We start from the raw sequence: 21,280 nt of genomic DNA, 5'->3' as shown, positions 1-21,280 counted from the left end.
AAAAGAATCAAAATAAGGTATTTGTAGCTTCCGACTTAAGAAAGAAAAAATAAATTGACAATTTCATGGAATACCAAGTAAATTATGACTTTTTATGACATCATCTATAGCTTGTAAGTTGTTTCTTAGATATATTTTTCTCCTGAGAAATTCTCACCAGTTCCATTGCAAAAAAACTCAGAATCCACTTTGATACTCACTTTCATGTCTACACCTCAATCTACTTGACTTCAGCAAGACCAGTCCCCAAATTACATTCCATATTTGCCAATGTCTTGTTCAGTGTCACTCCTTAGCGAACTGTAATATTTCAACAACCTCATTAATAGTGTCATTTTGTGTGTTATTTCTAGCCTTACATTTACAAATCAGATTCCCTTGTACACTTTTGTGCTTTTGCTAAATCTGTAGACCTGCAGCTGTAACGTTTTAGAAGATGCTACGAAAATGCTAGAGCAATTCTTTTCATTTCCTAAGTGGTGACAAGGATAAAACATATTCTATGCAGCACACTTACGCAAATATGTACTACGGCAAGATGCTGAGCAAAGAAAGCGCCATTTTTGCAGAGACAGATAATGTGAGACATGCGTAACTTCCTGCTGCATCCAAATCATGTAGTACCAAGGGAACACCATTGCGCAACTGGTGATAATGTGCAGGGATGCCGACAAAAAAAGTGTGCCAAAGTCCAGGTGGCCCCAGGGTTTTACCTAATGTCAATAAATCACACCTCCTGACATAAGTAAGCACACAGTCACTAAACTACCCAATCTATTACTAGTCCCATGTCCTATAACTAGATTGCATCTACTGTGATAACTTCCTATCACTGGACCAGATATTGTGCTACTTGTATTGACCCACTCCATGAAATACATCTTTTCTTGCCTCCTTTGGAGCACCCACAAAAAATATCAGCCAGAGATAAGTTTTGAGTTATTAGTCACCATAACAAGCACACTTCCACTCATGGCACTTAGCTTTCATATTTGTGATGTAGCCTGAGTCTTACTTTTCTCCGTTTTCTGATCCCCTCAAACTGGATCTCTCCAAAGGCATCGGTGGGCTTTTCCTGTGTGTGCTTCTTGTAGTTCCACAGATGTTTCTCATTGTTCTGTGTGCCTTCCACATGCTGGCCGCGTGAATAGCCACATTTGCACATTTCCTCACTGGGAGAGAATGAAAAAGCATCAACAACAGTGGGAAAAGAGACAGGCTGTAAATGCTGTCTTGGATCCATCCATTGCTGCCTGGCATTGAAGGAAGCAGGGAGGTCATTTAAGGAAAATGATTCTTGTTAGTGCTGTGTCTACTGCGTACAGTAAGACCTACCCCAGGGAGAAAGTGGACATTTAGACAATCACGAATCAAGGAATAAGGATTTTTGTATATCCCTAGGTGACAATGTCCAACTCCCTGTCCCTGAATCCCTGCGTGAGGGTTAACCTTATTGTTGATTGGGCAATCTGACTCCCCTCCTGCTCATGTACTAGTCAGTTGCATACTCTTGCCTAGACCTGGAAATGTCTTTGCTCCCCACCTCAACCCCGCATCAGTAGTAAAGGAGGAAGGCAAGAGGACATCACTCTCATAGCATGGAAGGAGATATGGTCAGATGGTCTTAAAGACATAAGTGCCGCCTCCCTTGATGACATCATGACCATTCTTGGGTACAATGCCTCCGCTCATTGCATTTCAGATTAATTCATGTCAACACATATCATTGTAAGCATGATTTCATTCATTGATTATTTTGGGATTTTGCTGTCTTGTTGAGCGAGGTAGCTGATTGAAGATGAATAGCGATTGAGCGAAGAAGGCCTCTCTTTTCCAGCACAGGAGAAGGCATCTGCCGTAAGTGTGCTTGCGACCCCTTTTGTTCATCATAGGTACAAAAGGCTACTTGTTCATTATGTACTAAGGACACAAGAACAAGTAAGAGTGACTTTGACAGTACAGCTGAAAACCAAAGGCAGACTCGCTCCGACTTACTTTCTGGTCCACTATAAAGAGACGACAACCAGTATTTTTCCCTGTGACATCATGCATGAAGCACTCGTGCAACAACCTCTGTGGGGAAATATTGTCGTGAAATTACAACGTATGAAACTTCCATAGTCAACAGCCACAGCGGGTAGATACAATGAGGCTTTCAGGCTTCAAGTAGCTCACCCATTTTTAAACACATAACTAAGCACAGCTACAGTTCAATGAGTTCTTGGCCCCCTTGTACAAGAATCTGTCCCTTTATTGTTCTTGTTCACAGGTATTTGTCAAAGTCTGGAATACATTTTTTTTTTGTGTTCCTTGACGACCTTGTAACCATCACTGTGTGGCTGATTTTACAGCAGGAACCAAATATACTTACTAAGGTTAACTGATACAAAAGAATTTAGAATGTGAATGAGTTACTCAGTCCACAATGTACGCTGTAGATTCTAAGTAATGTAATACTATACACTGTGTGCAACCAACTACAGTTAAAGCATGTAGGTTCATCTTTTAAGTATTATTACTCCATTGTTTGAACATTTGCACTGACTGAACTCCACAGGGTAGTTTATTAGTGGCGAGACATAGATACATTCTTAAACCTCAGACGGACTAACATTCATAAGGAGTGAGAGTTGTATTGACTCAGTGTCACCAGCTTGTGTGCTACTATTCGTGCTCCTCTACCATACTTCCAAGTATAGAAGACACTTGCTGATCACCCCTTCCTCTCTCTTCTGCTATTGGGCTTTACTGCTTATCCTGTACGCACCATAAGCCTTTATTTAGGAGTCGATAACGAATACCTGGTTTTTACTACTGAAAATCGACCCCCCCCCCCCCCCCCCCCCCCTAATATCATGATACAAGACTATCGTGGGCAGAATACCACGAGACAAAATATCAAAAGGTAAATGCAAATAGGGAAGCATAGATATAATACTCGCCAAGGTACATGAATGTATAGATAGGAACAGAAAATGTAGACTTACTTATCTGCTGATATTTCGATATTTTGCCCTGAATATTGTGTACCATGGTACTCAGAAAAATGTGGTCAAGAGGCAAATTGAGAATCGAGGTAAGAAGGGACCAACAGCTCACTGCTTTACAACTAGGAATTTCAGGCAAAAGAATCCCATTAGCACATTTAGAACTAGATATCACATCTACAGGAGAGGAGATGTATTAGGAGGAGCCCAACACATCTTTAGTAATTAGTACCCTATGATTTTCATCCCTGGCCATAAAGCGCTATTTGCAAAGCGTTTGTGACTTAAATCCTTTTATAATGAGAAATAATAACAGCTGGTTCTAGATCAAGACAAGTATCAGAGGTTGGCTATGAAACCTACAAAGAAAGACTGCATATTACCCTACACAGAGCAAACGTATGGCGAAGAAGGGACTCAAAATGTCACTTCTCCTAGGGTAATAAACATCCATACATAACTTCACAGAGAACGGCAGATTGATATGCTGAAAATACATACTTTGACTTGGGGTCTTTTGTGTAGGAGATGCAGTCCCGCTTCTTGAACTTCTCTTGAATGAATGCCACAGAAGCCTTGGAATGAAAATGAAAGTTATATTGTGAACATGAAAATTGGGTGACTTAAACAGACGCAAGCAAGATAAAATCCTTTTGCAGCGCTAGTCGTCTCCCACTCATTTACTTTGTCTCTCACACCCTATTCTCCTGGAGAGTATAGTGTATTAGAAGAACCTAGGAGTTTGCATCTCTTGCATAGGAACGTCTGGGCATTCTCAGTCTAGGGTGCATTACTGGAGACGCAGCAGGTCTCCTTACAAGGAGATGGTGCCAGGTTAGATCTGGGGACACCTGGAACCATAGACTATGACAAGGGTGGCTTCATGGAATCGTTAGATCTGAGTGTGAACAGTAAAAAGTCCCACGTCATGGTGGTTGGAAAGCGCCCAAATACATATAGAATACAGTCTTTCTCTTGTAATGGTGTTGCCTTGTCAATTGTCCCCGTGTTTACGTACCTTGGTGTAATTTTTGATCTAAAGGGAAGCTGGGCCCCCCCAAATTAATGCTAAAATGCCTTGCAGTTGCCAGATCATCATCTGCTTTAATGGACTTTGTTAAGCGGTTAAGATCCAGGCCTATGGAGGCACTCTTATCCATCTATAAATCAAAATGTATATCTATTGCACTGTATGGGGCTTCATTATGGGGATATTTGCAACAGGAAAAACTGCAAAAAATTGAGAATAAGTTTTTAAGGAATCTCTTAGCAGTTCCCCAATCAACGCCTGTTTATACTATTCATACCGAGTTGGGACTGAGCTCCATCTCCGACCTTATTCACTTAGCCCCTATAGCGTGTTGGGTTAAGACATGGACCAACAAGGAGATCTCACTGAACCATGCCATCCTAAAAGATGTAATGGCACTTGATAAAGCAAATAAAATACCCTGGCTATGCTATATAAGAGATGTCTTTGCCAAACTGGGACGACAAGAGCTTTTTCATTCCCCGCACTTGTTGCAAAAAAATGATTTGAAGTGGGTGAAGACAAACTTTTTGAGGATGGTAGAGCAAGAACGAGAACAGCTGGAAATGTGTAAACCCCTTGTGAGAGCAAATTATGTTCTGAAAACTACTTCACAAATAGAACCATACCTCAGAATTGTTTCCATCCCACAGCATAGACATCTCCTGATCAGATTTAGACTGAGCATTGTTCAATACACTTTGGGTATCTCTTGTGTGTGGGGGAAACCAGACCTTACACCTCCTTGTAGCTGTGATAGTGTCTCCCCCCAAAGCCTTTTGCACTTTATCATGTTTTGCCAGTACTTTTCGGATATCAGGAAGCGACATTTACTGCCTATACTTAGAGAAGCGGGATTCACACAGGTTAAACCAGCACTGATGTTCTTACAAATGTTAAGTACACCGAGGGTGATGTTTGGGGTTGCAAGCTTTCTGGTGGCTGCTGTACGTAATAAGAATAGGAGGTATGCCCTTATGCAATTGGAGATCTGATTATACCCCTTTTTTTCAACGTACAGATTATATCCCTCTGTTAATGAATTATGAGATTTTTTATCTGTGGTTGACCGCATCACCAGCACTCGATTTTATGTCTTTTTATCATGTACAATACCGTATACCATGTAAGATTATATCTCTTTTTATGTGTTTTTTATCAATTTTGTGTGTAATATTATTGTGTGATCGCTTTTATGATTTTTATTAATCGAAATAAAGTGCTATTGACTTGACTTGACTTGACTATGACAAGGGCTCCAGGGAGGGCAGTTCGAAGGGCTGTTGATGGTTCGTGGGGCAGAAAAGCAACAGTACCATGGCCTGGAAGCCAAGGCATGCTCTTCCTGCTGATGTAGGAAGCAGAGGAATGGCAGATGGTGTCCTGTAACTTCTATGTGCAGAGGTGAAATTAGAATAGATCTAGAATGACGAGGCAGCAAGATGGGAAAATCTACATGACTCTTTCTAGAGGTGATTTCAGCACCTTCACAGTACCAAATATAACCTCATGCTTCCCTTCTGAGTAAGGTCCCATTCCTCGTGCAACTGTTAGAGCTGATTTACTAATCAAACGTCTAAAATGTATTTGTTTGTGTTTAAATTAGCAATGGAAAGTTTTCTGCCTGCATGTTCTCTATAGAGTGATTTGCTGTTCACAAAAAAGTCCAAATGGAATCTGTTTTGTGGTGAAGCTTCATGTACTGTAACTATCTTGTGCTTCGAAGCAAACCATGTATGCCATGTTCTCATAATGTTGCAAATAATGAAGGCTGTTACTGCTAGCAGATGGAACTGTTTGTTTATTCATATAAAATGATTTATTGTTTAGTAGTGAAATGTAATTTCCCCTTGTATGTAGGTAAAAGGGAATACCTGCTTATTAATGTTAGGTGGGTTTCTAGAGTGATCCTGCTTTATGTAACACAAGTTCTGAAATTTGGATTGGGTTCTGTCTGTCATGTAACTTTATTAGTTCAGCCCATGCTGCCATTTCACACTATACGGAGAAAGTGATTTCTTACTCCTGAAAACCTATAAAATCTGCTTGTTTTGGGATGTGTGACAGAGCTTTTTGCATCTTATCCAGAGTCAGACTTCATGTCGGTCCTTGTGCTGATCTTGTACTTAGAGAATTTAAAGACCTTTTGCTCACTTTAATGAAGGTAGATTTTATGACAGTCTGTTATTACATTTTGATCCAAGCTATTAATTTATTCTAGAGGTTGACCTTAATTTGAAACCTCTTGCTTTTTATGAATTATATTGATGCTGATTTAAATTGACCAACCCACTATCTTTTTGCTTTCGGTAATGATTCCTAAAGTTGAATAAACCTTCATGGTTTTGACTTTCATCATTTTCCTGTGTAGGTTTTTCTTTAAATTGTGTGGGCTCTCATCCTTTGGGGTTGACATGCTCCAAATCCAACAACCTGTGTATCACAACCATGTGCTGTGGTACTTTATCCGTGCCCCACTGTACTGTTATGATTTGTTTGGCTGTACACAGTGCCAGTGTGATTGCCCGACCTTTGTGCAACCTCAGGGGATACACCAGTTTATTGGGGAGGCCGAGTAAAATATAGGTTGGAAACATTGGAAGGGCGGTAGTTAACATTTCATTGATATCCTGTGGCACTGACACCCAGTACCTTTTAAGCTTCAGGCATCACATTAGGAAGTGTATCAGTGGGCCTGGTTCGCCACACCCCAGCACAGGCCTGATGCTGAGGTCCGTCACTGGGCTAAACGAGTGGGGGCATAGCACCAGTATTTGGTGAGTTTCAGCATCCTTTCCTTTCCTGCTGCACTGGACGCTGAGGTTCTAGCGCTGTAACATATATCGACCACTCCTCAGGCACAGTGGTAGATGTGCAGGTACCGCCACAGCTTGAACTCTGGCACGTGGAACTTTTGTTGGAGTTGTTTGAAATCCATGAGGCCCTGGTGGTGATAGAGGCCTCTGAACTATTTGCAGTTGGCTTTTGCCAGGTAAGGAAGTCATTACCCTTTTGCATGGGGAGGAAATCTGGTACTGGGTTACCAATGGTAAGTGGGGAGGGATAGGTAGTTCATCCTCTAGATTTAGCTGTCCTGTCCCACGCTTGCAATGTGGGCCTGGAGACCAGGGAGGAGAATACACCCCAAGGCTGGTGGTGTTTGGCTAGCCAGGGCGACTTCCAGATATGTATACCAGCCACCGTCTGGTCCTTGATACAGCAGTGTTTCTCTGATGCTGGCCGGTTCCATTCTAATGTGTATCACAGTTGGACTGCTAAGATGGACAACTGTCTTACTCTTAAACCACAGATTCTGGGCCTGGTTGGACAGTGCTTTGGGATACTAAAAACGCTAAGGAAATTCCTCCCTTTCCTTTCCATTGCCCACAGGAAAACCACGGTACAAGCCTTGGTGGGATCAAGGCTTGACTATGCTAACGTGCTCTACCTTGGTCTTCCTGAGTACCTTCTATCGCGTTTGCAGGTAGTGCAGAACTCGGCGGCACGGGCAATTTTTGGCCTCAGCCGTAGTTCCCATTCTGCGGGTTTGCTGAAGTCTCTCCACTGGTTGCCAATTCGGAAACGCATTGAGTTTAAGGCTCTCACCACCGCGTTTAAGGCACTTTACCTAAGGAAGAGAATTGGTTTTCACCATCCGTCTAGAGCCTTACGCTCTGCGTCATTGTCACTGACCACAGTCCCGGCAATTAGGCGTGCTCGGACCGGAGGTCGATCTTTTAAATATCTGGCGCCCCGGGCCTGGAATGCCCTTCCACTGTCATTAAAAAAGCGTGAGAACTTACTGTCCTTTACAAAAGAGCTCAAAACGTGGCTGTTCCGCCAATAATCTCCCCTCTCCGTCGGGGTTATGCTGTGCTGGGTCTGATAGCGCCGGGACACTCTGCTTGAGTAGCTGAGTGCTCAACAAAACACCAGTTAACATAACATAACTGCCAAATAGTAGTTAGCTACATTTGGAAGGCCAAGGCCACAGCCGACAATAGAAAGGTACGCTTGAGACCATGCCATATGCGGCCTTTTCCTCCCCATACAGAGGCCTCATTCTGTTGTTGAAATTTTGTGAGGAGATAATGCGGAGGCTGCAGAGTAAGGGTCTGCATGACATAGAGCAGGGGTACTCATAGTACGGCCCGCGGGCCGGGGCGGCCCGGCAAGCCTTCCCTGGCGGCCCGCGGACCCCCGAGACATCATACCTGTGTTTTACGAGTTTTCTTTTAAGTGTCTGCAGCAGCGCTAGAGACTCTGCTGCTCTGTGGGGGCTGCCGGCCGGGCGATCCTAGCAATGGCCAGAGTAAAGCTGCAGGGGCCTAAGAAGAGGTGAAATACAAAGGCCTCATTAACATGCAAATTGTCTTTTAAAGACCTGTGAAGTGCTCGGGGGGGCTGTGAGTGTGTGTGTGCCCCGGCTGGCACACAGGCAGGGTGAGATGACAGAGGGTGACAGAGGGAGTGGGAGGGAAAGGGAGGGGGAGGGGGAGGGAGACGGAGAGGGAGTGAGAAGGAGTGAGAGTGAGAGGGAGTGAGTGAGTGAGAGTGAGTGAGAGTGAGAGTGAGTGAGAGTGAGTGAGCAGGAGTGAGACGGAGGAAGTGAGTGAGAGGGAGGGAGTGAGTGAGGGTGAGTGAGTGGGAGGGAGGGAGTGAGTGAGAGGGAGTGAGTGAGAGGGAGTGAGAGGGAGGGAGTGAGTGAGCGAGAGTGAGAGGGAGGGAGTGAGTGAGTGAGAGGGAGGGAGTGAGTGAGTGAGTGAGTGGGAGGGAGTGAGTGAGAGGGAGGGAGTGAGAGGTAGTGAGTGAGAGAGGGTGAATGAGGGAGGGAAAGGGAGGGAAACGGAGAGGGAGGGAGAGAGGGAGGGAGAGAGAGAGGGAGTGAGAGAGAGGGAGTGAGAGAGAGGGAGTGAGAGAGAGGGAGTGAGAGAGAGGGAGTGAGTGAGAGGGAGTGAGTGAGAGGGAGTGAGTGAGAAGGAGTGAGAGTGAGGGAGTGAGAGTGAGGGAGTGTGTGAGAGTGAGTGAGTGAGAGTGAGTGAGAGGGAGTGAGAGGGAGTAAATGAGTGAGTGAGAGTGAGAGTGAGTGAGTGAGAGGGAGTGAGTGAGTGTGAGTGAGTGGGAGAGGGAGTGAGTGGGAGAGGGAGGGAGAGGGAGTGAGTGAGACGGAGAGGGAGTGAGACGGACAGGGAGGGAGAGGGAGTGAGACGGAGACAGAGAGGGAGGGATAGGCAGGGAGACGGAAAGGGAGGGAGACGGAAAGGGAGTGAGAGGGAGGGAAAGGGAGGGAGACTGATAGGGAGTGAGATGGAGGGAAAGGGGGGGAAAGGGAGGGAGACTGATGGGGAATGAGTTGGAGGGAAAGGGAGGGAGACTGATGGGGAGTGAGATGGAGGGAAAGGGAGGGAGACTGATGGGGAGTGAGATGGAGGGAAAGGGAGGGAAATGGAGGGAGAGGGAGGTAACGGGAGGCAGACAGAGAGGGAGTGAGAGGGAGGGTAAGGGAGGGAGACGGAGAGGGAGTGAAAGGGAGGGAGACGGAGAGGGAGGGAGAGGGAGGGAAAGGGAGGGAGACAGAGAGGGAGTGAGAGGGAGTGAGAGGGAGTGAAAGGGAGGGAGACTGATAGGGAGTGAGAGGGAGGGAGAGGGAGGGAAAGGAAGGGAAATGGAGGGAGAGGGAGGGAAAGGGAGTAAAAGGGAGTGAGACGGAGAGTGAGTGAGGGAGGGAAAGGGAGGGAGATGGAGAGGGAGGAGAGAGAGAGGGAGGGAGAGAGAGAGGGAGTGAGAGAGGGAGTGAGACAGTCAGAGTGAGACAGAGGAAGACAGGAGAGAGGGAGGGAGAGAGGGAGAGAGAGCTAGAGAGAGAGAGGGAGAGAGCTAGAGAGAGGGAGGGAGACCGAGAGAGAAAGAGAGAGAGAGATGTGTGTATGCCGGGACGGCTCAGTGAACGAAGGCGTCCGCTGCAGGGACCTGTGATCAACCGCATGGTCAGTTTTATGTTGTTGCTCTAGCCCCTCCCCCTCCCCCACTGACCCCGCCCCCCACCGATGCGGCCCTCGGACACAAACCAAACTGTAAATTTGGCCCCCGAGAGAAAGTTTGTGAGTACCCATGACATAGAGGATACTAGGGAGAAGGATCATTTTGATGGCTGCAATCCAGCCCACTCAAGACAGGCTGCCCATCTACCATCTGTGAAGGTCTATATATTTGCGTTCCGCTATTAGTTCTAGAGATGAACAGATCTTATGGCCCAGGTAGTGTATCCAGTTGAATGAGGTGCGCTGCTGTCGTGTGACAGGAGCGTCTGAGGCGGGTTTGTGTTCCTTGCTGCTGCTTCATGTTCTTGGTCAGGCAAAGACGTACGACTTCGAAGTGGCACTCGTATTTTTGGACGCTTTTCTTTTGGGCAGTTCTCCTCGATGTCAGGTGAGGGGAGTGCGCTGCTTCAATGATGAAGAAGTAACATGTCAGCTCAGTGACTCGCTTCTGCTGTGTTCTTCCTCAGTATCAGGTGACAGGAGTGCTGCATTGATAATTGCAAACAAAGCGCGGTGTCCTTGGTATATCTTCTGCTTCAGTCAGAACAACAGACCGGGTCAGATGCCATAAAGTGTTGCAAACTCTTGGCAGCTACATGAAAAGCTACTTTTACTGATGATCTACCCATCAATGGCGTAAATATCTGATAATAAAAACAGCTCTATGGCGTAAGAAGAGTACAAAGATATGGCCTGACTCTCTCCAGGAACTATTCTTCGCTACCTTTCAACAGTCCCTACTACTGAAGGTCTCACCTTTATTCTATGTTTCTTTAGCCTAGATAATACTGAAATCAATCATACACACTCCTGAGGAAAATACAGGCTGTTTTGATATCTTTAGAAGGAGGTCTTTTCTCGTGTCTTTTATACTTATTGGGTGCACTCAACCTTTTTTTGGCACAGTGACTGACTAACATTCTCTCCTTCGTTTGCACCACGAATATCCACATTTATCATCTACTGCATTGAAGGCCCCGGATAAGACAATCACTTACCTGTTAGAGGATCTAAAACAGGAACAGCTGGGAATGCCTTCTGGTAAAGCGGCTGGTAAATCCGCAAAACATCCCCTCTATTCTGAAGCTCTAAATCAGGGCCACTCCGACTCAGAAGTTTGGAATATCACTTCCTCGACTCAGAAATCATCTAACGCTATGATGGCAACTGCACCAGACACTACTATGGAGCTGATACTCCAGGAAATCTCTGCAGTAGGACGACGCTTGGAGGGAATGGAGACGTCCATATCTGCTCTTACGGCTGAGACTAAATCCATATGCGCAGACATCGCTGGATTCCAGAGCCGGTTTGATGGTCATACTGAACGGGTTGTTGCAGTTGAGAACCGCCTTAATAGTATAGCAGACATGGACCAAGTACTTCTTTTCCTTAGGAGCAAACGTATAGACTTGGAACACAGAAATCGTTGGGACAATGTGCGCTTCTTTAGTTTTCTGCAAAAAATAGAAGGATCAGACGCCAAATCCTTTCTCAGAACAACTCTCCCAAAGATCACAGGTCTTACTTTCGACCTGCCATTTTGAGATGCAAAGAGCACTTCACATTGGTCCTTTCAAAGGGGGCAAAAACGTACCACCACACACACTTATTGTTTGCTTTCTGCGACACGCCAATGAATCACTGCGGCTCGTGCTCATAGTCCACTACACATTAGAGGGTCATGAGATTCGAGTGGCAGTGGACTTTTCAAGAGAAACAAATGAACGCCACAAAGCCTTTCTCTCTTTTCGAACTAGACATCAAATATGGCCTCTTTGAACCAGCACGTCTGCGGATTACTAAGGATGGCATCTCCAAAGAATTATTTAATCCAGAAGATCTCCAACAATTATTAGACAATCTTACTTCTCAAAATATGGATTGTGCTGTTTCTATACCTGCGCTTCAATCTCTACTTCCTTCACTGAACTCTAAGATGATTCTGGTGGAACTCAACGTAACCCAGGTCCGTCCCAAAGTAGGGGAAGAGCCCAAGACCGACATGCACACTCCCTGAGAGATTGAGCACAGGTCCTTCAAGCAGTAGCTGCTCTAACGCAGGTAAGAGACAGGGACAAATTAAACTCTCCTTTAAAGTCCCCTTCATCATCTGAAGTGGGAGTTTCCTGAATTTTGACTCACTATTTAACTGATTAATATTGAAGAGCTGATGGAAGGATACTACCTTATTGTCTACCGAAGCCACGATTGGACGAGTACCTGAATACATACTTATTCTGTTATGCATTACTTGCTTTATAATGTCCCTATTTTACTCTAGTCCCTTTCCCGAAGCTTCCCCTCCCTCTTCTCTCTGCTAACATGCACATATGATAAAGTTGAACTATTCTCATACTGTTATGCAAAGATTTTACTTGGTTATACTCTTCGTATCGCTACATTTGATATGAAATTAATTAAGAATGTGACTATATACTTGAATTCCTGCTCAAATGTTATACATTCTATACTACAAAATGTTCTCTTTCTTTTGATTTCTTTTTGCATACTCTCTACTCTCTTCTTCTAAGAAGTATTTATGATAATATTTGACTATTATAATATTTAAGTGTCATAATATTTACTATGATAATATTTAACTATATTAATATTTAATTGTCATTAATGTCATATAGAACCTGTTTAATTGTTCTCCATATAAGATACATTTTCTATGGCACAGGCCTTCTTCTATATCTCTTTTTATCTCCCTTTATCTCCCTTTATTTCCCTTATCTTTGTTTATCTCCTTTTCTTTTCCCTTTTTTCCTTGATCTCTTCTTCCCCTTTTAATACAGCACTTTTCTGATGTTTATCTCTTCCCCTGTCTCTTTGACTTCTTAGCCTATTCTTTACATTATAAGCTGAATAATTGAAAACCAGAGTATTTTCATACCCGCAACCTAAATAATGCATAGGTGTGTTGTTTCTATTTTTTGTATTATTCTATTGGTCTTGTGGCTGGATGGAGCTCCTCTGATGCGCATAGCCCGAAATTTTAGACCCGCAGAGAGAAGTCCTATCCCCAGTGCTGTACCCTTTCTGCACAAGCGCTTTTGCGATTTCTCTCTTTCTTTCTATTGCTATCTTCCTTACCTTCCCTCTAGTCTTTCTAGGATATTACCCTCATTCTTGGTCCTCTTTTCTTGTCCAGAGCTTTCTTCCTTCTCTTATCCTTTCCTTTCTTCCACCCTTCTCCCCTTACATACATTTTCTCCCTTATGTCTAACCACATTTATCTCTCAAACACTCTCCTTACCTGCGCAGCTTTTCCTCTCTATCCTACTTCCTTCTTCGCCTTTTCCTCTATAATCTACCATTTCTCTTTCCTTCTATCAACTAATTAAAAAAATAACTCTCCTGGTTTCAATGCACTCATGTGATAGATGGAACTCGCACAGCCCAAACAATAATCCTCGATATAGTGTGAGTTCAAGTTCTGTTGTGTGCTTCAGAGAACAACGCTGCCTGGCCTGACAGCGTGAATTCACAAGAACTAATACGATGCCCGCCCCCTGGCTCGGGGGGAGCGTCTCCGAGCACAACGTCTGTAGACCAAAGGGTCTAATTCACTAAGTCAGTTTAATCCAAACATTTGTATGGTTCTTTAAAGCTTATTTATTCCTTAAACGCATTCAATTTTCATGGTTTCGTGAATCAACATAAAGTCTCTGTTTAGAGAAATTGATGGCATAGTTATAACCAATCCCGATGCATTTCGGGCTCCGCCCTTCTTCAGGGGATGGCTCTACAAACGGAAAATGAAAGAATCATGGTGTCGGTACATATACAGAATGGCAATGTAAATTGACAGGTGTCGGGTGATATACATGATAAGAAAAACATTAAACGTGTGATGAAATGGTGAATATGTACACAAACGACATCCCAGTAACAAAAGAAGAAAGTGTGCTTAAACTCATTCTTGCCCAAGTGGAACGTCAGAAAAAGGCTGCGGATATTTTGCAAGCATTACCACTAACTCGTGCGCGGGTGAGAGATCAAAGTGACAGTGCGCCTGGAAAACCACAAGCGGGTCCTATCGACCAATCGTAAACACCAGGGTTGTGCCCATAAATTATAACGGTGTCGGAGTCAACATCGTGCCGGCAGGGTACTCACGTTCAAACAACTATGCAGTGTCTCCGAGGAGTTCCAAAGCGTAAGGGTGAAACACACGCCAGGAGTGTTCACGGGCTCATTATGGAGTGTAAGAGTGAACATAGAAAAGGGTGTGGGAGACTAGCAAGATCGGAAGTCTGTGCAGAGAAAATGTAAGCGCCATCTTGGAACAGGTTGCGAGGCTCACAAAGCGATGAGCGAATGACTCAAACATACTAAACGAAGTGAAATCGATAGGGTGATGACAAGAGGTGAATGAAATAAAAGAAGATGGGAGTGAATTAAATATACTAAATAGGTTATATCATGCACATGCAAGATGTATTGATCACAGATAACATTGAAATTCCATCCTGTCGTTAAGACCATGCGGTATCATGGTGGACATGAAGCGGATCCAGAAGTTTTCGCGTTTCAGCAAGGTGTTTTTATTGTTCAAAGTCACCTGTACTTGCTCGAGTATTTGGAATTTTAGTTGAGCCACATTGTGTCTGTTCTCTTGGAAGTGTGTGGCAACACTGGATTTCAAGTTTTTAGTTCTGATATTGCTCTTGTGTTCGAGGATGCGAACACGTATCTTCCTTTCTGTGTGGCCGATGTAACATTTGCCACACGGGCATTTGAGTAGATATATGACATTGCTGCTGTTGCACGTGGCATTCACACGTAATTTTATGGGGTGACCCTTAAGTGGGTGGTTGGTGGTGTTCCCAGTGATACAGTTATTACAATTGCTGCAATTGTAACAGGGCCGTAGGCCGGTATAGGTGGTTTGGATGGTTGATGGTTTGTCTCTGTTGAGAATCTCTTTGAAGTTGCGGCCTCTGGTGAAGGCAAACATGGGCGGACTGTTAAATAGACCTTGGAAATCAGGTTCCATAGTTAAGATAGACCAGTGTTTGCGAATGATGTGTTGAAAAGTTTTGGAGAGGATTGAGTACTTGGAGACCACGACCATGCGGTTGGACTTAGCCTTGTGTTTAGGGAGTAGGAGAGTGCTCCTCATCATTGTTTCACTTCTCTCCATGGCCATGTCAAGAATCGGTGGCGGATAGCCCCGTGCTTTAAGTTTCTCCAACAGTTTCCTCATTTCTTGTTTGCAGTCCTCTGATCTTGATACTATGCGTTTCACCCGTAGAGCTTGGGCGAATGGTAAGTTGTTCTTTAGTTGCCAGGGGTGAAAACTGGTGTAGTGCAACGTAGAGTTGCGGTCTGTAGGTTTGCGATATAAGCTGGTGTGCCATTGATTTCGTTCTCTCAGGATTTCCACATCAAGGTAATGTACACAGTTGTCGTTGTATTCCCAGGTGAATTGTATTCTGTTGTTGATGTTGTTCCATGTCTGTAGGAATTCAGTTAAGGATTCAGCTGTACCACTCCATAATAAAAAAATGTCATCGATGTAACGCAAGTATAACTTGCCATGTTCATGCCATTTCGTCTGGTTGACGATGTGTGTTTCCTCAAATTGCTTCATGAAGATATTCGCGTAGCAGGGAGCTGCGCAATTTCCCATGGCCGTACCATTTAACTGGTGTATCCATTTGTCATGTGTTGTGAAATAGCTATGATAAAGTGTAAATAAGGTCAATTCCATTAAAAACACTTTCAAGTCCTGGTCTAATTCAGAAGTCATAAGAGCATGTTCCACAGCTTCAATGCCCCAGTCGTGGGGAATAGAGGTATACAAGGCACAGACATCTACTGTGCACATGATCAAAGTGGAGTCTTTGAATTCATCCATAGTTGGTGTCAATTTCAGCAAAAAGTCTGTGGTATCTCGTACATGTGATTTGGTGTTTAGAACAAATGGTTGGAGGTACCTGTCTAGGAATTTTCCGGTATTCTCATGTAAACTGTCCTTAGTAGATACGATAGGGCGGAAAGGAGGTCTGGTCGGATGCTTGTGAATTTTCGGAAGCATATGTAGCACTGGAGGTTTCGGATTATTGGGTGTCAGATAGCGTCGTGTTTTATCGTCAATAGTGCCATTATCAAAAGCCTTATTAATGATTGCAATCAAATTCTTGGTGTATTCAACAGTAGGATCCCGGGGCAGGACATCGTAGATGTTAGTGTCCATGATGTGCATTTCAATTTGTTCCTCATAATAGCTGGTGTCCATGACAACCAGTGCGCCACCTTTATCTGCGTTCTGGCAAGTGATGAGAGGATTATTGGCCAACTTCTGTAAGATGTTTCTCTCCTTACAAGTGACGTTTCCATGTTTTATGGGACGTTGAAATGGGAGTTTAGTAATTTCTTGCTTGACTAAGTTCTCAAATGAATCAATGATCTTGTGGCTAGAAGGAGCCATAAATGTACTGTGGGGCCGAAGCCCTCTAAGCATGTCATCCGTTTGGGGTGGTGCAGGGCACACATTCTGAAAGAAGTGTCTCAACCTCATGTTGCGTAACAATTTGAATGTACTGACTTCCAGCTCAAGGGTATTGGTTCGGGTAGTGGGGACAAAGGATTGTCCCTTTTGCAAGGTTGCAATTTCTTCCCTGGATAAAGGCGTCGAGGAAATGTTGATGACCAAGTTTTCTTCCACCATCATCTTATCTTTCTGTTGCGTTTGTTCTTGCCCAGCGGCGGTGTCTGTTCTTTTTCTGTTACCACGGCGGGTCTTGCCCCCCCGGGATCGGGTTGTTGATCCTGGCCCGGTTCTAAAAAATGCATTTATGGCTCCTTCTAGCCACAAGATCATTGATTCATTTGAGAACTTAGTCAAGCAAGAAATTACTAAACTCCCATTTCAACGTCCCATAAAACATGGAAACGTCACTTGTAAGGAGAGAAACATCTTACAGAAGTTGGCCAATAATCCTCTCATCACTTGCCAGAACGCAGATAAAGGTGGCGCACTGGTTGTCATGGACACCAGCTATTATGAGGAACAAATTGAAATGCACATTATGGACACTAACATCTACGATGTCCTGCCCGGGGATCCTACTGTTGAATACACCAAGAATTTGATTGCAATCATTAATAAGGCTTTTGATAATGGCACTATTGACGATAAAACACGATGCTATCTGACACCCAATAATCCGAAACCTCCAGTGCTACATATGCTTCCGAAAATTCACAAGCATCCGACCAGACCTCCTTTCCGCCCTATCGTATCTACTAAGGACAGTTTACATGAGAATACCGGAAAATTCCTAGACAGGTACCTCCAACCATTTGTTCTAAACACCAAATCACATGTACGAGATACCACAGACTTTTTGCTGAAATTGACACCAACTATGGATGAATTCAAAGACTCCACTTTGATCATGTGCACAGTAGATGTCTGTGCCTTGTATACCTCTATTCCCCACGACTGGGGCATTGAAGCTGTGGAACATGCTCTTATGACTTCTGAATTAGACCAGGACTTGAAAGTGTTTTTAATGGAATTGACCTTATTTACACTTTATCATAGCTATTTCACAACACATGACAAATGGATACACCAGTTAAATGGTACGGCCATGGGAAATTGCGCAGCTCCCTGCTACGCGAATATCTTCATGAAGCAATTTGAGGAAACACACATCGTCAACCAGACGAAATGGCATGTACATGGCAAGTTATACTTGCGTTACATCGATGACATTTTTTTATTATGGAGTGGTACAGCTGAATCCTTAACTGAATTCCTTCAGACATGGAACAACATCAACAACAGAATACAATTCACCTGGGAATACAACGACAACTGTGTACATTACCTTGATGTGGAAATCCTGAGAGAACGAAATCAATGGCACACCAGCTTATATCGCAAACCTACAGACCGCAACTCTACGTTGCACTACACCAGTTTTCACCCCTGGCAACTAAAGAACAACTTACCATTCGCCCAAGCTCTACGGGTGAAACGCATAGTATCAAGATCAGAGGACTGCAAACAAGAAATGAGGAAACTGTTGGAGAAACTTAAAGCACGGGGCTATCCGCCACCGATTCTTGACATGGCCATGGAGAGAAGTGAAACAATGATGAGGAGCACTCTCCTACTCCCTAAACACAAGGCTAAGTCCAACCGCATGGTCGTGGTCTCCAAGTACTCAATCCTCTCCAAAACTTTTCAACACATCATTCGCAAACACTGGTCTATCTTAACTATGGAACCTGATTTCCAAGGTCTATTTAACAGTCCGCCCATGTTTGCCTTCACCAGAGGCCGCAACTTCAAAGAGATTCTCAACAGAGACAAACCATCAACCATCCAAACCACCTATACCGGCCTACGGCCCTGTTACAATTGCAGCAATTGTAATAACTGTATCACTGGGAACACCACCAACCACCCACTTAAGGGTCACCCCATAAAATTACGTGTGAATGCCACGTGCAACAGCAGCAATGTCATATATCTACTCAAATGCCCGTGTGGCAAATGTTACATCGGCCACACAGAAAGGAAGATACGTGTTCGCATCCTCGAACACAAGAGCAATATCAGAACTAAAAACTTGAAATCCAGTGTTGCCACACACTTCCAAGAGAACAGACACAATGTGGCTCAACTAAAATTCCAAATACTCGAGCAAGTACAGGTGACTTTGAACAATAAAAACACCTTGCTGAAACGCGAAAACTTCTGGATCCGCTTCATGTCCACCATGATACCGCATGGTCTTAACGACAGGATGGAATTTCAATGTTATCTGTGATCAATACATCTTGCATGTGCATGATATAACCTATTTAGTATATTTAATTCACTCCCATCTTCTTTTATTTCATTCACCTCTTGTCATCACCCTATCGATTTCACTTCGTTTAGTATGTTTGAGTCATTCGCTCATCGCTTTGTGAGCCTCGCAACCTGTTCCAAGATGGCGCTTACATTTTCTCTGCACAGACTTCCGATCTTGCTAGTCTCCCACACCCTTTTCTATGTTCACTCTTACACTCCATAATGAGCCCGTGAACACTCCTGGCGTGTGTTTCACCCTTACGCTTTGGAACTCCTCGGAGACACTGCATAGTTGTTTGAACGTGAGTACCCTGCCGGCACGATGTTGACTCCGACACCGTTATAATTTATGGGCACAACCCTGGTGTTTACGATTGGTCGATAGGACCCGCTTGTGGTTTTCCAGGCGCACTGTCACTTTGATCTCTCACCCGCGCACGAGTTAGTGGTAATGCTTGCAAAATATCCGCAGCCTTTTTCTGACGTTCCACTTGGGCAAGAATGAGTTTAAGCACACTTTCTTCTTTTGTTACTGGGATGTCGTTTGTGTACATATTCACCATTTCATCACACGTTTAATGTTTTTCTTATCATGTATATCACCCGACACCTGTCAATTTACATTGCCATTCTGTATATGTACCGACACCATGATTCTTTCATTTTCCGTTTGTAGAGCCATCCCCTGAAGAAGGGCGGAGCCCGAAATGCATCGGGATTGGTTATAACTATGCCATCAATTTCTCTAAACAGAGACTTTATGTTGATTCACGAAACCATGAAAATTGAATGCGTTTAAGGAATAAATAAGCTTTAAAGAACCATACAAATGTTTGGATTAAACTGACTTAGTGAATTAGACCCTTTGGTCTACAGACGTTGTGCTCGGAGACGCTCCCCCCGAGCCAGGGGGCGGGCATCGTATTAGTTCAATGCACTCATGGCAGCAAATGTCACTCCTTCCTTTTCTTCCTTTCACCCACTTCGAATTATCTTGTGGAATGTTAATGGTCTCATGCATTATATTAAACGAAAGAAAGTACTCTCTTACTTACGAATAAAAAGAGTTGATATTGCCCTTTTACAGGAGACACACTTAGATGTTCTGGAATCTTCCGAACTACAACGAGATTGGGTGGGAAAAAGTCATTCATTGCGGACTGACGACCCAGTCTCCTTCTCAAGAGAATCAGCAATGAAAATATGGAGTGGCAATTCTCTTGCACAAATCCTTGCCTGTCACTACCGTCAAGACCTGGGTGGACCCAGACGGTAGACATGCCTTTGCTAAGCATTAAATTGGAGATAGAACTATCTGTGTTGATTCAGTATATGCTCCAACTGGAGCTAAATGTCTCAATCGCCTATTAGTGGAAATTGGAGCATCCACTTATATCATTGGTGGGGCCTGGAATCTGGCTTGTGATGCAGTTTTAGACAGAACGGGTCCTTTAAACAGGTGTAACGAATCAGACAGAGTCTTCCTGAGAGATATAACATCTGATCATTGACTGGTGGATCATTGGCACCTTTGTCACCCCACGGACCTGGAGTACACCTTCCTATCCTCTGCCCACGGCGCCCAATCCAGGATAGACTCTTTTCTTATATCTCACTCAGTAGTTGCAATCACTAGTAAATCCCATATAATAGAGGCTGCTCTCTCTGATAACTCTCCGGATCTTCTAGCCCCTGACATAAGTTTAGTTTCTCCAGGATGCAAACCATGGCATATGAACATCCAGGGATATCGCTCTGCCCAGGGTAAGATCCAACTGCGCTCTCATCTTTCTGACTACTTAATCAATAATAAATCATCAGTCAATTCCTTTAAGACCATTTGTGTGTCTGAGAAAGCAACTATTCATGGACAATTAATGAGAGACGTGTCTGAAGGCAATAAGAAAACATTTATTTTTCATATTGAACTTGAGGATCAAATTCTTCTACTCACTCACCTATATTCCTCTAATCCCACAGCGCCCAATCGCCGACACCTAGATCTAGCCAAAATGGCACTCAATAATTTGTATACCTCCAAAGCTGAATATGCCCTTCAACATCTAAAAGGTAGGCATTATGAACAGGGAGAGAAAGCAGGTTGGTTACTTGCAGCACAGTTGAAACAGCGAGAAGCAGCCATTGCTATCCCTGCCATTCGGTCGGAAACGGGTGTGATTCTCATTAAACCACAAGACATAGTAAACACGTTTGCATCATTTTATGAGAAACTTTACACTCCCGAGACTCCTACAACTGAAGACCAATTACCCACCTAGTTTGCGGATATTGACCTACCACACCTCACAGAAGAAGGTAGAGATTTACGTAATGTTGACATTACCAAAGAATAAATTGCTGCGGCACTTGCCAAATGACCTTACCACAAATCCCCGGG

At 44.0% G+C, this 21,280-nt stretch overlaps 1 protein-coding gene across 1 annotated transcript in view; it reads right to left on the bottom strand.

Moving 5' to 3' along the window:
• The window catches only part of LOC144824191 (transient receptor potential cation channel subfamily M member 8-like), a 242,788-nt gene that overhangs the window by 204,946 nt on the left and 16,562 nt on the right, over positions 1-21,280 (bottom strand). The window contains exons 3-4 of the mRNA XM_078683347.1: positions 3,489-3,562; positions 1,016-1,172 (exon numbers count right to left, since the gene is read on the bottom strand). Of these exons, the coding sequence (XP_078539473.1) occupies positions 1,016-1,172; positions 3,489-3,562 (231 nt within the window). The remainder of the gene's footprint in view (positions 1-1,015; positions 1,173-3,488; positions 3,563-21,280) is intronic.

This window comes from Lissotriton helveticus, chromosome 3_1 (assembly GCF_964261635.1).
Source record: "Lissotriton helveticus chromosome 3_1, aLisHel1.1, whole genome shotgun sequence".
Classification (NCBI taxonomy): Eukaryota; Metazoa; Chordata; class Amphibia; order Caudata; family Salamandridae; genus Lissotriton; species Lissotriton helveticus.
This window is presented reverse-complemented; position numbering and strand designations above follow the sequence as displayed.